Here is a 17,486-nt window from a genome sequence, read left to right as displayed (position 1 = left end):
CTGCTCAAGAAACATTTCTTATATTTTGTGGAAAATTAGATGTTTCATATTTTTTTCAGAATTATTTGATGGATAAAGTTCAAAAGAACAGAACATTGTGTAACAATATAAATACATTTACTCATAGCATAAAGACAATTCAACGTCCTGTGGGAAATAATCAATCTGATTTAAATCCACACTGATGAATTGAAAGGAAAAATCCATTGTAAAATGCTTTTGCTGGAAATCTGGATATGTGGGAAGGAATTATATTCAGAATGCACAAGGGATGTTTAATAAATACTTCAAATGACGACACAAACATAAAATCTCTTAGTGCCAAGCTGAAGAAAAGAAAAATTGGATACTTTCAAAAGAACTGTTTTTGGGGGGAGTTTTTTGATTTAGAGATTATATATATATATATATATATATATATATATATATATATATATATATATATATATATATATATAAAACATCAAAAACATCCTTTGTGTCCATACTCCTGGCATGTTTCATGCAGAGCTCAAAAACTCACAAAACGAACGTCAACATAAGGTTCTACCAAATCAAGACGAAAGATGAAAAAAAATACAAGTAGCAATGCTGCTTATGCCAAAGTCTCCCTCCAGCGCAGGATATCTGGGTTTGCTTAAATAACACTGTTTTGATATGTAAAGGCTGGAACAGTGCCTTTGAAATGTGGGTCAGGATATAACGCTAGCAGCTGCTGTCGTCGCAACTTTTCCAAGTTGAAATCTGAGATGCATCTTGGTCTAAACGAACACTTTATGCCCATTTTCTCAGCCTCTATGTTTGCAATGCCCCTTTATCAGTTCACTCCAAAGGGTCAAAGTTCATCTGATGTGGGAGTGTTTTCATGCATTTGATGTCCCTCGCTACGCTAATGTGCTAATGGACGATCACACTTAGATATGATGTTTTGAAAGAAAATATGGAGGGAAGCTCATTTACAAGCTAAAAGCTGTCCTCACAAAAGATGATGTCATCCTTTAGACCTAGACGCACATCCCACACACTTCATTTGCAGGAGAATTGCTTGAGGAGCTAAGAAAACAAATATATGAGTTTTTATTTATTTTAATTAATCTATTTTGGTCCCTAGAAATATGCCATAACCTTTTCAAACACACATTTATTTATTTCAATGTTATTTAGTTCATGCACCACAATTCTACCATTTTATAGAACTAAACTTTCATGAACAAACATCATTTGCACCAAATCTCACATGGCCACAAATTCTACAATAGAAATGACAGTTTAATCCTTTTTAAAACAAAACAGCTAATTCTTATCTCCACAGATATTTTATGTAGAAATAAAAAAACACACTTTTTTCTTTAAAAAAAAGTGTGTATATATATATATAAATGCAAGTATGTGGGTGTACATACAGTGTGTGTATGTATATATATATATATATATATATATATATATATATATATACAAACACACACACACACACAAACACACACACACACACACACTTAGCTCGAATGTTTATATATTTTTTATTACAGAGCATTTCCAGTGCAAAAGTATGACTATGAAATATTTAAATATAACTTAATTTTAATATCTATATATATATATATATATATATATATATATATCTATATATATATATATGAACACAAACAGTGATTTTTAGCTTCATTTTTCATCTAAAAAATGAGTCATACTTTGTGAATGAAGAAAAAAGTGAACTTATGTTCAGCGATACACTGATATCCAGTGATATAGAAATGAAACCAAAAATACATTGACTTCTAATCTAAAGCCACTTTTTGCTTAATAAATAATTTACTAATTGAATGACAGCCTTAAATATATGCATAAAAGGCAACTGAAAAGTGTAAAAAATAAATGATGATGGCCTGGTTTATTTATAAGACAGTTTTAATGTGACCTTCATAAAAAAAAATAAACTAAATTCAACCGCTGGGACACAGAGTGCTCGTAGTAGAAGACACACCCACGTGTGTGTGTGTGTGTGTGTGTGTGTGTGTGTGTGTGTGTGTGTGTGTGTGTAGGGGCAGAGACCCCATAGACGTGAGACAGAAAAAAGATCATCTCAGGTCAGGAAGAAACTTTATGCCTGGATACCCTGACGCTGACTGCTTTAAGCTTGGGGGAAAACATGAGACAGAGAAAGCGAGAGAGGGAACATGAAAAAAGAAACAAAGATAGCAAGAGAGAGCGTCCGTCTGGAGAAAAGGAGGGTGAGACGTGACTGAATACAACAGAAAGTGAATGCAAGCACACAATGAAAGTAAAAAGAAGCTATAGAGCCACTGGGAGCCGCCCATCTCCTCTCTGAACGGCCCGCAGCCAGGGAGGATAAACAGGGAGCTGGCGGTCAAGGTCCAAATACGGTGGCATATTAACCGCAGCATTCTTGATTGAAGGAAACAGTATGATGTTAGACTGAATAAACAGGAGTACATTACCGCGGCCCAACTCCTTTTCCGTTCATAAATCGTGCTCATCCCTCGATGACTCTAGCAGACCCGAAGGAAATGGAGTTGATCTCCACCGAGCTAGACGGCGTTCCAAACACACGGAGTAGAAGGAATTTAAGCATCAAAAGTGTTTGGCGAGATGGCAACGAGGGAAATTACCGCTTGAAAATGAACACGCTAAATTAAACTTGACTCGATCCAGTTCAATCTGTCTGTCTCCTTCAGTCAGGCGAAAAGGTGTTTTGCTGGTGCTGGGAAGAGAAATTACTCGGTTCCAGTTAGAATGTATTCGTGAAAACGTTCAAAAGTTAAAGGAAACCAATTCTACACTCTTAAAGAATTCCCTTTTAATCAAGTTTCCTTAAAAAACAAGTATAATTGAGTTTTTCATGACCATTATTCACCCTTTTATGATCAAACTGCCTGTTTTAGCTACTGTACCTTTAAGACTTCTGCATATAAATTACCTTTGTTACGATTTGCTGACAGCTTAGAGATACTAATTCAAACAAAAAGTGAAAATTATGACAAAAAAGTGATAATTATGAGAATGTCATAATTTCTCCTGTGTAATTAAGACTGTCATAATTGACACAAAAAGTGAACATTTTAGAATAAAAATCTTGATGCCTTGCTACAGTACATAGAGTTCAATTAAAGGCAAAACAGTTCATAAGTTTGTCATCAGTCAGAAGAATATCATAATTAAAGATATTAAACATTTATTCAACAAGGGCCGAATTAAATTAATCAAAAGTGACAGTACAGACATTTATAATGTTAAAAAAAATATATATTATTTTAAAACAAAAATGTTATTTTGTTCTTTGTATTTATCAAAGAATCCTGGGGGGGAAAAAACGTATCACGGTTTCCACAAATATATTAAGCAACTGTTTTCAACATATTAATAATATACGTTTATGAGCAGCAAATCAGCATATTAGATTTCTGAAGGACCATGTGACAATGAAGACTGGAAAAATTATGCTGAAAATTCAGTTGTTTTGATAGTTAATATATTAAATATTACTGTATTTTTCCATCAAATAAATGCAATGAGCATTATATCAATAAATCTCCAACCACCTGGCTTCATTCTGGCACTTAAAGCCCACTTTTCACGATCCAATCAATTCCTGAAAGAGAATTCCTGTTATGCTAATAGCGTTTAACCTGCTTACAGTTACATTACGTTGCTAAGAAAGCAACTGGTTCCAGAACAGTGTTTCTTGCGTGTAAGCTCTGACAGTCACATGCATCCCTTTAATCACTCTTCCTGCTCTACACAAACACTGCATGGATTTTTGCACCCCAGATAAAGCTACACGGGAGCTCCTGCAGCCAATGAAAAGCTACATGCAGCCTGCAAGGGTCTACACATGTTCCACAGCCCCCTCTGTCAAAACAACACTCAAAGACAGAAGTGCCGCCAAGCGTCGTCAGGGTTTGCCCAGGCTATCTGCTTCTAATGATTTAAAAGTGCAACTGTCTCTCCACACATTAAAGTCCAGATAATTCGCTTCAACATCAGCGAGCCATATCGCCGACTGTCCAGTGTCACGCTTACCCAGTCGACATAAAACAGAGAGGGTGAGGTCAAAGGGTGAGAACAAAGGCCTCAAAATCATTCCAGGCTGGGAGATAGACCAGTATATATAGTGTAACGGTAGAAATGTGACAACCAGTAGATATATCTATATATAATGGGCAGGAATGATTTGTTATTTGACAAACTGTTATTTTCAAGGGCTGTTGTTGTAAATGAAATATTAGTGCAGTCAAATCGATTAAATGCGATTAATCACATCTAACACAGAAGTTAAGTTTGTGTTTGCATAATTATGTGTGTTTTATATTACATTTATAAGCATAATAGAATGAAGGATATCTGAAGGATCATGTGACACTGAAGACTGGAATAATGATGCTGAAAATTCACAATGGCATTACAGGAATAAATTTTATTTTTAAATATATTCAAATAGAAAACAGTTATTTTAAATTGTCGTAATATTGAACAAAATTACAGTTTATTTTTAATCAAATAAATGCAGCCTTGGTGAGCATAAGAGACTTCTTTTGAAAAAGTGAATCTTACCGATCCCAAACTTTTGAACGGCATGTATATACATTACATTAATTAGATTTATATATTCAGACTTAAAACTATATATTCAAAGTTATAACTATATATTCAAATTTACATTTATATATTCAGATTTGTAACTATATATTCAGATTTACATTTATATATATTCAGATGTGTAACTAAATATTTAGAGTTATAACTATATATTCAGATTTGCATTTATTTATTCAAAATTATAACTATATATTCAGATTTATATTTTCAGGCTTATAACTATACAGTATACTCAGATTTACATATTTCCTGTTTGGCCCCCCATAATATACACACACACATATATCGTCTTTCTCACCTTCTACAGTAGGTGACAGCCTGGAGTACAGGTGGGCGGTGTGTCCAAAATCTTATATCATGGTATGATTCATTTTACATCACATAAAAATACAATGAAAAATATTTTATATATAAACAAACAAAGGGTTTATATATATATATATATATATATATATATATATATATATATATATATATACTCCAGAAACTGTCAATAATACTTTTTTTGTGTTTGTTTATTTATATATAAACTATTTTTCATTGTATTTTTATGTGATGTAAAATGAATCATACCATGATATAAGATTTTGGACACACCGCCCACCTGTACTCCAGGCTGTCACCTACTGTAGAAGGTGAGAAAGACGACAAAATGTGAGAACAAAAGGGTTGCAAACAGCGGACAGACGAATCAAGTATGCAAGTGTAAGACTTTGTGAGTGGGTGGAATGTTTGAAAAGACACAGATGGAAACAAAAACCCACTTGACTGAATTATCTGTAACGCCACCAAATTTCATTGCACACTTCCACACGACCCGATGAATAATGGAAATTGTCTGATCTGAGGTCAGTCCTAAAGGGGCCGTCTGGGAGCTGACTGACACACTGACTCGAGAACAAAGAGTCTGAGCAGCTCATGCCCTCAGATCTGGGGTCATTTGAGGAGTTTGATGCGGATGAGAGCGCCATCTAGCGTATGCTCCTGGATCTGCAACAGACATTGTTCCTCAGCGCTGAAATGATGTCACCTCACATTAGGAGGATGAAAACTGAAAAACATTTGTTTCAGTTGAGTCCAGACATAAAGGACATCAACAGGGACAGGATCTAAGCAAGCAACATTACTGTAGGATATCAATTTTCATAGTCCAGCAACAAAGGACAAGAACAGCAGCCCAAACTTGTGCTCACACACATACAGTACACACACAAACAGAGCAAGCAAGGTGCCGTATCGATCAACTGCTACATCACTGTTTTGCCAAGGTCCATTAAGTTTGTAGAACCCAAGGGCTATAGCAAACTTACTCAACACACACACACACACACACACACACACACACACACACACACACACACACACACACACACACACACACACACACACACACACACACACACACACATTATTCAGGATCCTAGAGCTCTCATCCTCGTCAAAATGCCTGAAGGAATGTATACAGGATTGTTTATCTCTCTCATCATTTGGAACCAATCCTAAAACGATCATATAGGGAATTCGATGGAAATCAAATCAGATTCCCCTAGATAAACTGGAATTTTTGTACCAATTTTTATCCGAAATCTATCCATATTGGAAATCTACTCTAAAAAGGGAAATCAATCAGGATCAATTGCCGTTTTTAAATCCCAAAAGATTTCCTTTAAATGTCCTACTGCTCTACAAAAGCACCACTCAGTAACTACACCAATACTGGCAAATCCAAGTAAATAAAAGTCTTTGGGAATTGCATGTGGTTGCAGCACATAGTTTAAGTCGTAATGATAGTCTAATCCTTGCTGTTGTAAATTATGTCAGCGACTCAAATCGAAGTCCTATAAACCATCTACAAAAGAAAACATCTGTCCTTACTCTTTTCTTGTGGAAGATTTACCAGCAGACGTTTATCTATGATGCCTAAAGGCTGTTTTTGTCCAGAACACCATGTGGAGACACATATGTGAAATGTTCCTCATATTAAGCCACCAAAACAAAAATATGAAAAGCAAAATCAATGTGTCTTCACGTTTACGTGACAGGAGACAGAAACAGGCTCATTGTGTATGATGCTGCATGCGACAAAACAACATTCAAGACCGTTTGCTAAACCTATCCAGGGAAAAAGCTAAATAGTCCTGTTGTCATAGGAGCAACAATATACTTTATATTATTTTACCATTACTTTATAAATTAAATATTTATATTTTCTCAATTCACCTGTCAATTGCCAGTGTAGCAAAAATACCTTCTGTCCAACTGGTTACTATAGTTATTCATATGTGCAAGGCTGGAAAGAAAATTACCATAAGGAATATTATTATATATATACAGCGCCCTCCACTAATATTTGCACACATTTAAGCATGTTTATCTGCCTAGTCTTTTATTCAAAATAATAACAAAACCCCATCTTTAAATGAAGTAAACTCATTAGTATTGTACAAAATGTATTATTTTATTTAATAAATGTGAAATAAATATTTTCTTTTCTCCAAAAAATGTGTGAACTGAAGAATATTATTATTCATATTGTACGTTTTAAGTGGTAAGCCATGTTGTGACATCCTGTTTCACTAGGCCCAGAATTGCCCAAAATTTTTGTCAGCCGAACCGCTCTAACCTGACATATTAACTTGAAGTTCCCCCTGAGATTATGTTATTATTTTAATCATTTAACAACACAGTGAACATCAATGCTCGCTGGTTTTTGTGATGCAACGTGACTATGTTCTCTAACCAGAAAATACAAAAACATTGTCTGAGACGCGAAACATACTGTACGTAAAATTGCATGAGCCTCGCTTGATGTGAACTCAATACAAATCATGACATGTGATAGATGTTTTGAAAAAAGACAAATCATAATTTAGTCATTTCAGCATAAACGCTTTGCTAGACAGATAGTGAACATAATCTAGCTAACATGTATAATTAATTGCCATCTTTTTTTTCTCAATGAAATATATACTAATATATTTTAGTTTTTTTATTTAATATTTAGTATTTTTAGGGGGATTTATGGTACTAAATTATATTTATGGAATAGCTATGATCCATTTAAACCGGTTATTCACTTTTTGAGCATGAACCTGAAAATGAAATTTCCGATTTAAACTGTCATAATTCTTGAATGTTTTGGAGCAGAGACTGAACTTTAGTCTCTTTTTAAAGAAGACACTTGGCAGATTATTTCTGAAATGAAACAAAAAAACTGAAACATAATACTATTTTTAAATTCACAGCCATAAAATCTAAAGTTGTGTTCCAAATTTGAGTTTAATGTCTCAAAAAAAATGGCTTTATGTAAGTTTTGTATGGGCACGGTACCGAACGTTTCCACTAGTTGAAATTTGCTTCACATTCGTTTCCAATCTGGTAATTTTTGACCTCGAACTGTACAAGTTTGTCTATTTTTTGTTCAGGACCATGATTTTTTATTTGTGTTCACATAGTAAGTGCCAAAACCTTGTTTACCAAGTTACCAAGTTTCGCACCATTCTGATGAAGTAAAAAATTCTAAAAACACCAAAAAGTAAAAAGAATTGGTCAAAAATGATCGAACAGCACCAGAGGGTTAGCTAATTTAATTAATTATCGGAATTAGAATGATTAAATATGATGTGATAAACAGGCCCTATTCCTATAGTCATAAATCACAATGAGAAAGTTGGAGAACAGCAGTCTTAGGATTACAAAGTCTCCAAAGGTATGATCACATGCCATCTACAGTACATAACCACAACAATGCAAGCTCTCTATAACTAACGTCTATCTGAAAATAAAACAAAAAAAGTTTATACCTCTGTTTGTTCTGTGGCAGAGCTTTGGAGTCCACGGAAACCATCTTTGACACAAAGACAATTACAGGTGCCGTCTCATCAGCCGAACAATCTAGAAATGCTACAGGGGACAAACACACAGAGCAAATAGATTAAAAAGAAAAGTCTTATTTAATGCCAGCAAACCTTGTGTAATTGTACAATTCGGACTTTGAACACAATATAGATGGGACACGGTGTGGTCCTTTCATATGAATACAAAATCAAAATAAATTTCACACCTAAGCGCCATCAGAAATGACTTTTAAGCGTGATATTACAATCCGTGAGCCAGAATTGAGGAGTGCTGTGCTTTTTAATGCATGAGCTCAAAGAAACCTCAGCCTCAGGCCACACGGTATTAAAAGCATCCTGCTATTACACAAACTCTTGTCGCAATTGAGTGAAGGCTGGAAAAACAAATGCCCTCTGGCAACTTTTAACACAGACTGCTACAAAAGTCAGTAAATAAACTACAGGTTCTTCAGTGCAGCATTATTAGATTTCACAAAGAAACTTGTTATCCAGAACCCACTTTCAGCTGTATGGGTTTTTTTTGCGGATTAAAAAAAAGTTCTTGAGTTTTCATTAAAGGTTCTTTAGATGCTGAATTTGACTTCTGAGGCTTTTAAAGCAGCAGAAACAAAGTAGTGGCCAAAAGTGATGTCCAGAAAGGATATTTGTTTTAATGATCCTACAATTTCGATTGAATCATGAAAATATGAGGAAAATATTTTATATACATTTTTAAATATTTTAATCATGAGGGAAGAACAAAACACTAAACTTGGTATTATCTGACAAAGTTAATTTACAAAAAAAGGCAAACTACAGCTGCAGGTTTTTATTTTACTATACAAAACAAAAATACATAGAAAAAAAAAACCTCACATGAAAAAGCATAAATTGACTACAACATAATCAGTAGATAATCTTTCACTGGTTCTCTACAAGTGACTACAAGTAAAACTATGCAGGATGCTTAGAAAATCTTAAACAATTTTTTTTATAATATTTTAATAAAGAGTGAACATTTGCCTTGGCAGAACATCACTTTTGTCCACTAATGGAGACGGTTTTCTAAAGATATAGGTAATCTCTGTGACACTAAGAACTTAAGAGTTTAATGGACCACCCAACTTAATTGATTTGGTTCTAAATTAAACCATTATTTTTAATACCAACAGTTCACCAGAAAAGAAAAAAAATTCTGTCATCATGTACAGTCATATTAATAATAATAATACATTTTATTTAAAGGCGCCATTCTGTGTACTCAAGGACACCGTACAGGGATACATAAAACATTTAAAAGTAACAATTACTTTTTAAATTAGCAGTGGATGTCATTGCATGCATTTGCATTGCGTTTGCATTGCGAAATGATCTGGCTGTGTCTGTTCTTTAATTTGCACATCGTCAGTAGATCACGCACAGAACTTTCCACTCTCATCACTGCTTTTTTGGAATTGCACTCTCAGGCTAATTTGCCCTCTTTAGTAAATATGGCCGGTGTGCCATTTTTAATATGCACTAATAAATTTGTGTGCTACTGTGAAATGGAATGTTTTCAGCAAATCATGATTTTAATTTCTTCTTGTCTACAGTAAAAAATATATCAGCATACAGGTTTGAAACAACATGATTATATGAGGACAGCATATTCTTTTGGAATTAACTTTTTTCGATGAAGGTCCGAACGCATTGCAAATTTTCGGGGACATTTTGTCAATAGTGTATGTATGAACCACGGCTCACACAGAAGTCACTTTCAAATATCGACACTTTCTGCTGGCGGACGTGACAAATTAGTATGGCATACGCAAGAGCGACATCTGAACTTCTTCCTCACACGAAAACATGCGTCATTTTTGTTACTTGAAATAAAATAAAAATAAATATAATTTTTTTATTATTATTTCAGCTAGTCGCCAAGACAAAACGTGCCAACTTGATGTTCTAAAAAAACAAAACAAATAAAAATTAACAAAACCTATTAATAAAAAAAGAGATACAGTTACAAAAATCACAACAAAATTACTAAAACTTTATCTGAAATTAAAACAAAAAAGGAATTCAAAATATGATATAATAGTATCTCAATTATACCAAAATAACCACATCCAAGTCTGTTACTCACACAGAGCTATCATATGACTTCAGCGAACAAGATATGCAGACAACTTTTATGATGCTTTTGTGTTTTCATGATGCCTTTTTGATTGACCGCAATAAAAAAAAATGGGAAAGAACATCTTGAACATTCGGGCTATAAAGCATCTTTAGCGTTCCACGGAAGAAGGAAAATTATGGTTTTGGAATAATATGAGAGAGTAAATGATGACAGCTTTTTAATTTCTGGGTGAAATATTGTCTTTCAAAGAAGAGGAACGCAACAAAAGGCCACTGCACCATCATACAGCTTAAAAAAAAACACAAGCCAAAAGTGGAGCTGTTCAACCCAAATACAGTTCACAGAGCAGTGCGCAGACAGGTACCGTCGACTCAACTTCCAGTGAGCAGAAAGTGCTAGAAAAGATCTAAGAGCGCCGTTTTCCTGAGTGAAGAGCATGCGCGTGCAATACGAGTGTGAGTTTTGTATCCACAGATGGGAGTCTGGTGGTAGGAAATGCTGCGTGAATCACATCCTCTGCTTTCAGGTTCTCTGCTGTAGCCGTAAACACGCACTCACCTTTTTTTAGCTCCTGTGTTTTCTCGGGCAGAGAGTCAAACCTGCGCGCTCCCACGCTCATCAGCTTTTCCACTCTCTCAGCCGAGATCTCAGCTGGGCTGGGCAGCTTTTCACACACCATTGCTGAGTAACACAGTTAAAGAGGACACACTCGATGGCACTTTCCACAAATAGGGTACAAAATAGGGCCTGAAATGTTTTTGTTTTTAAAACAAATGGTCAGTGAAATATGGTGTTTAACTTCAAAAAACGTTATATGTCAACCTCAGGATGTAGATGTAGATATCACATCATGTATTTATATCAAATTTATTGGTAACATTTTACAATAAGGTTTCATTTGTTAATATTACTTAACTGCATCAGATAACATGAACTAATGCACAATACTTCTACAGCATTGCTGTCCTTGGTATGTGTTCTGTATATAACCTGACAACCAGGTAAACTCTTTCATAGTCTCTTCCTGTCCACAGGTTTATTGACTTCAGAGTCTTTGATGTTAGGAAAGAGTTTACCTGGCTGTCAAGTTATATACAGAACATACACAGAGGACAGCACAACTACTTCATTTTTAAGGTCCGAATGTGTATCTGTTACCAATCGTTAATGCACAGTGAACTAACATGAACTTGAACATTTTTATTAACGAACATTAACAGGTTAATAAATGCTGTAAAAATATTTTGCTGATTAATAGTTTATGTTAGTTAATGCATTAACTAATGGTAACAAATGAGACTTTAAAATGTTACCAATTTGTTTATATAAGCTCTTTTAGCTAAATTTGAGAGGTCCAAATAAATACATTTTATATGCCTAGAGTTTTAAAATGTTTTTTTAAGGAATTATCTTATGGTCACCAAGGCTGCATTTATTTGATTAAAATAAAAGTAAATTAATATAATAAACAACATACTATTGTGAAATATTATTACAACTTAAAAGAACTGTTTTTAAAATGTATTTTATTCTTGTGAATTTTCAGAAGCTGTGCAGAAGTTCAGTTGTGCTGCTTACTATGTTTATGGAAACAAATTTTTTAGGATTCTTTGATGAACACAAAGCTAAAAAAAAAGCATATATATTTGGAACAAAACTCTTCTCTAACATTATAAAAATATTGACTGTCTATTGATCAATTTAATGTGTCCTTGCTGAAAACTGAAAAATAATAATTCATTAGTGATTCCAAACCTTTGCAACGTAGTGTACTTCAAAGAAAAGTATTAGATTGAGGATTTTTTCTTATAATAACTTTGGTAACAGGGTTGAACGTTGAGCTTGACCAACAAAATTATGTCAGAATTGTCAGGTTTCTATGACTTGAATTACTGGATACAGTCGAGAAGATTTTGAGATTTTTGAGACTTTGTGAGGTGAGACAGAACAAAAAAAAATAATCACCATTTTCATGGGAGGCTACACACGTCTGAGGATTTAAACAAGCTACGATTCATGCTACTCTAGGTCAATTTTAAGTTAAACAAGTTTATCTAACATAGTTCTCACTACTAAAAAGCAAAGATTTGTAATGCTTTAAAAGTAATGGTTCACCCAACTTTGAAAAGCTCCAACTCCTTTCCATTCACAAAAATACAACAACGACACAAACATAAAACACCTGCCAGGCAGGCCAAAACACTTTTGAGAATCACTCAATTACATGTTTGGGGAAACAAACAACTGACATTTTACCAAAAGTGATAATCGCAGTAACGGGTCGCTCCGAGCACCTGCAACCACAGTAATTGCGAGGCGTGCGCCTGTCAATCATATTGCCGTCTAATAACGGTCGGTTCTGCGTTTCCTTCCCATACAGCTGGTGAGATCACGGCTGAGGAGGTGGACAACGCCAGTCAACTGCCTAGTGCTGATGTGGCTAACGTCACTAGAGGGTGTGTATAATTAACAGAGGACTAGAAACTATACGTTTCTAGAAACTATACTCTGAAATTCAGACATTTGGACACTCCAAGAAACTAGATGAAGAGGTTAAACCTATGTTTATATATATCAAATGTATTCCCTACTTTGTTTTAGTCATACATTGTATTAATACCTAAAACCTTACTCTCTAGAGGGATTCAAAGTTAATCTGTGTAATTTCTGCACCACTTGCGTCCCCAAACAGAAAAGCAAAAAATAATGACTTTTTACGCAGCTGTAGAGATCCATCTGCAAACTAAATGCATTAAATTGCATTAAAACATGACATTAAAGACTTTTATAATGTTAGAAAAGATTATTTTTTTTATTTCAAATAAATGCTGTTCTTTTTAACGGTCTATTCATCAAAGAATCCTGAAAAATATGCATCACGGTTTCCACAAAAATACGAAGGAGCACAACGGTTTTCAACATTGATAATAATAAGAATTGTTTCTTGAGCAGCAAATCAGCATATTAGAATGATTTCTGAAGGATCATGTGACACTGAAGACTGCAGTAATGATGCTGAAAATTTAGCTTTGCATCACAGGAATATATTACATTTTGAAATATATTTAAATAGAATATTTTTTAAATGGTAATATTTAATATTATTAAGTATATAATATTATATATTATATAAACACGCCAGTGTTTATGTGGCCAGTGTTTATGTGGTAAAGGATACAGAGCACGGCTTGAGACAAAGGAAGCCACTGGCTACAGATGGCACTGAGGAGCACTTTGGGGTCCGAGTGTTTTAGGTCACGAGGCATGACTTTTATCCCCAGAGAAGTCACCATCTTCTCCACCTTTTCTTTGTCCCTGGAAATGTGAAAACAGTCAAGTGAGATATACAGTGCATATATACTGTATATATACAGTGTCTTGCCAAAGTACTTGTACTCCTTCATTTTTTCACATTTTGTTATGTTGCTGCCTTATGTTAAACTACTTTAAATGACCTTTTTTCACATTAATCTTAACTCCAAACACCATAATGACAAAGCAAAAAACTGATTTGTGGCAGTCCCTCAGTCCCCTTCCACTGCTTGTGTCTGGCCACTCTCCCATAAAGACCAGATCGGTAGAGTATTGCAGTGATGTTTGTCCTTCTGTAAGTTTCTCCCATCTCTCTATAAATATGATCTTAGAGCTTTTTAACCAGAGGGACCATCAGCTTCTTGGTCACCACTCTAACCAAGGCCCTTCTCCATCAATTGCTCAGTTTGGCCAGAAGGCCAGCTCTAGCAAGTGTCCTGGTTGTTTCAAACTTCTTCCATTTAAGGATTACGGAGGCCATATGCTCCTGTGAACCTTCAAATCTCTGCAGGGCATTCTTTTGATCTCATGGCTTGGTTTTTGCTCTCATATCCATTTTCAGCTTATGGACCTTTTATTGAGAGGTGTGTGCCTTTCCAAATCATACCCATTCATTTGAATTTGCCACAGGTTAACTCCACTCCGAGAAATTGGAATGCTCCTGAGATAAATTTCAAGAGTCCAGAAAAGGGTACGAATACTAAGGCAATGTAATGATTTCTTTTTTTTCAAAATATTTGAAAATGTAGACCTTTCCAACGTGATGACAATGCGTGGTGCATCTCAGAGATGGTACAAGATGGGGATTTGTGGTTAAAAAAGTAAATACATTTTATTTTATTTTAGAAAATAACCGATTGTTTCATTAGATAAGACCCTTATTTCTCGACTGGGATCGTGTCGAGCCTTTGAAGCTGCATTGAGACTGACATGTGGACCTTCAAACCATTGGTTGCCATTGAAGTCCATTATATGGAGAAAAATCCTGGAATGTTTTTCTCAAAAAACTTAATTTCTTTTCGACTGAAGAAAAAAAGACGTACATCTTGGATGACATGGGGGTGAGTGAGTAAATTATCAGCAAATTTTTATTTTAAAGTGAACTAATCCTTTAAGGTAGAGCTGCACGATTATGACAAAAATCATAATTGCCGATTATTCCCTTGAAATTGTAATTGCGATTATTAATTACGATTATCACAATTTACATTGAATATATATAGGCATATTATAATACATGTTTACACAAAAATTGTTAACACACACACACACAAGTACTGTCCCCCTTTACTTAACATACACATAAATTGTATGACTCATAGTAAAGACTAGAAAAACATTAGGACTATGCTAAAGCAATTAAATATAGCAGTCCCAAACTAGTTTTTGTTAATACAATGTTGATATGAGCCACCACAGTCATTTAAAAATATAAAAAATAACACAAAGTGAAAATAAAGTGGCATTTTGGGGTTATGGAAACGACAGTTACCATGGTGAATACACAATATACTAACAAGAACTATTAATGAAACAGCTCCTGGTGAATAGAATGAAAATCATACCTGCATGCAAATCCTTCTCAGCTAACACGTGATTTATTGGTATTTTACTTTTATTTCGTGACATACTAATTTACATTGTAACGACGTTGCATGCTCGTAGTTTCTTTTGCACTTGATACAGTGAAGCGATACACAGCGCGCGCGGCCGCATTTGCGCGTGCAATTGAAGAGTGCGCGCTACGAGCACAGTATAACGGGACAGGACAGTAAAGTCCGTTTTTCTGAGGTGAAAGTCTTTTTATTTCAGCGTACACTTACGTCTCTGCCTGGTATGTCATATTGTGCTGGGTTTTCTGAAGTAGTCGTGATTCGCCTCTCATAACATATTTATGCTCTAAACACACACACGCAGAGTGGATTTTCTTTTGTAATCGCGGCTTTGAACGATTACGTAATCGTGGCATCCGTTATCGTAATCGCAATTAGAAATTCGATTAATTGTGCAGCCCTACTTTAAGGAGTACGAATACTTTAGCAAGACACTGTAGGCTGCATATTTATTTATTTATTTAAATAATGCACACTGAAAATTATGCACAATTAAACCGGGAGCATGTGTTCATAAAACAAACAATCAACTTTGATTTCATGTTAGCACTGCTGAGGTCCATTTAATTCCATTAGTGTAATGTTAGTATCATTTACTATTATAGCATTAATTAATATTTTGAATCCATTCAATTTTTCATCAAATATTTATATTTTATTTTAGATTTATTGCAGTTAACAAAAACTTTAAATATTTTAAGCTATAACAACAACAACACTGACTGCCATATTACCTACTAGAAAGTTTATATTAAATGTCAAATATGCCCAGCATTTTCATTTTCAGTGTGGACAGATAAGTCATTTGTTGGTGTAAATTTGTCATATGTATAGACAAAGTTCATACAGAGGGTTACCTTGTAGTGACCACAGCGTCATACATACTCCAGATGTTATCCAGGACAAGCTGCACAAACAGAGGTTTCTTTCCTTTGGACTGTGAAGTGAAAAGAAGAAAAAGTTTATGAGCGTAATGTCCATTAAGACAGTATATAGAACAAAGTTAGAACATATTAATTTATATGAAAAAGAGAATACATACACAAACTAAGACATTGTTTAAGCGGCCCAGTGCCGCATTGCTTCATTGGTTGCCTTTTTGGACATATAAAGAGCTTCTAATGTAACTGAATGGGGTCAAACTCAACTAACATCTGAGCTCAAATGAGTTTAAAGGCTTAAGTTAGGCTCGACTCTGTAATCAATGTTGTTGTCTGGAGGTCACGTCGCCCTCCATAACCAACTCTGAATGAGATCTGTCTGACAGAGTGGAATAATGGCAGTGACTGATCGGTCTAGGTTGAAGACATTGTTTTGTCTTAGCATTGTACGGCTGGCGGTCTAAATCATCTGGTAACTGCAGATTGAGGCATAGATCTTCAAAGAGTTCATTATTCAGATCTTCGATCTACATTACTATAAACATCTCTAACAAGAGTGTTCTTATTAACCAATGCACAAAATACAGGGCCAATGACAAATGAGCTTCAAAATATATGGTTTTGCAAAATCTTTAAAATACATGCTATATATGTACTCACTGCTCAGAAATATGGATAGTACAGGATAATGGATCAATAAGGTAAACCAACTTCTGTATGTTAAACGGGCTAATTTTAACCTAAAACAGTGAATCAACGTGCAACACGGACGTGGTTATCCATGGTTAAACAGATGCAGGAAAGGGCCAATCACAGTATACAAATAAATGCAAGAAAGTTGACCAATCACAATGTTATATGGTGAACATTATATTAAAGTCAATGGTAGATTTCCTGACTTTAATCTTTATTTCCTTTAAAAAAAAATATTCACAGCACAAATTTTGAAAGTAAACATAAATTAATATGAAACCAGTGCTTTAATACTTTTATTCAGCAAGAAAACATTAAATTGATCAAAAGTGTGAGTAAAAACATTTGGATTTCTGTTTCAAATAAATGCTGTTCTTTTGAACTTTCTCTTGAAAAATCCGGATCCCGGTTTCCA

The 17,486-nt window shown here is 34.6% G+C and overlaps 1 protein-coding gene across 3 annotated transcripts in view; it reads right to left on the bottom strand.

Moving 5' to 3' along the window:
- The window catches only part of efl1 (elongation factor like GTPase 1), a 117,467-nt gene that overhangs the window by 92,114 nt on the left and 7,867 nt on the right, over nucleotides 1–17,486 (bottom strand). For all 3 annotated transcript variants that reach the window (XM_077227990.1, XM_077227992.1, XM_077227991.1), the window contains exons 9-12: nucleotides 16,355–16,434; nucleotides 13,751–13,887; nucleotides 11,131–11,253; nucleotides 8,421–8,520 (exon numbers count right to left, since the gene is read on the bottom strand). In XM_077227990.1, the coding sequence (XP_077084105.1) occupies nucleotides 8,421–8,520; nucleotides 11,131–11,253; nucleotides 13,751–13,887; nucleotides 16,355–16,434 (440 nt within the window). The remainder of the gene's footprint in view (nucleotides 1–8,420; nucleotides 8,521–11,130; nucleotides 11,254–13,750; nucleotides 13,888–16,354; nucleotides 16,435–17,486) is intronic.

The sequence above is a fragment of the Siphateles boraxobius genome, unplaced genomic scaffold (assembly GCF_051911475.1).
Source record: "Siphateles boraxobius isolate OS27281-9 unplaced genomic scaffold, OSU_SipBor_1 130, whole genome shotgun sequence".
Taxonomy (NCBI): Eukaryota; Metazoa; Chordata; class Actinopteri; order Cypriniformes; family Leuciscidae; genus Siphateles; species Siphateles boraxobius.
The sequence above is the reverse complement of the archived record's forward strand: the minus strand, read 5'-3'. Positions and strand labels throughout refer to the sequence as shown.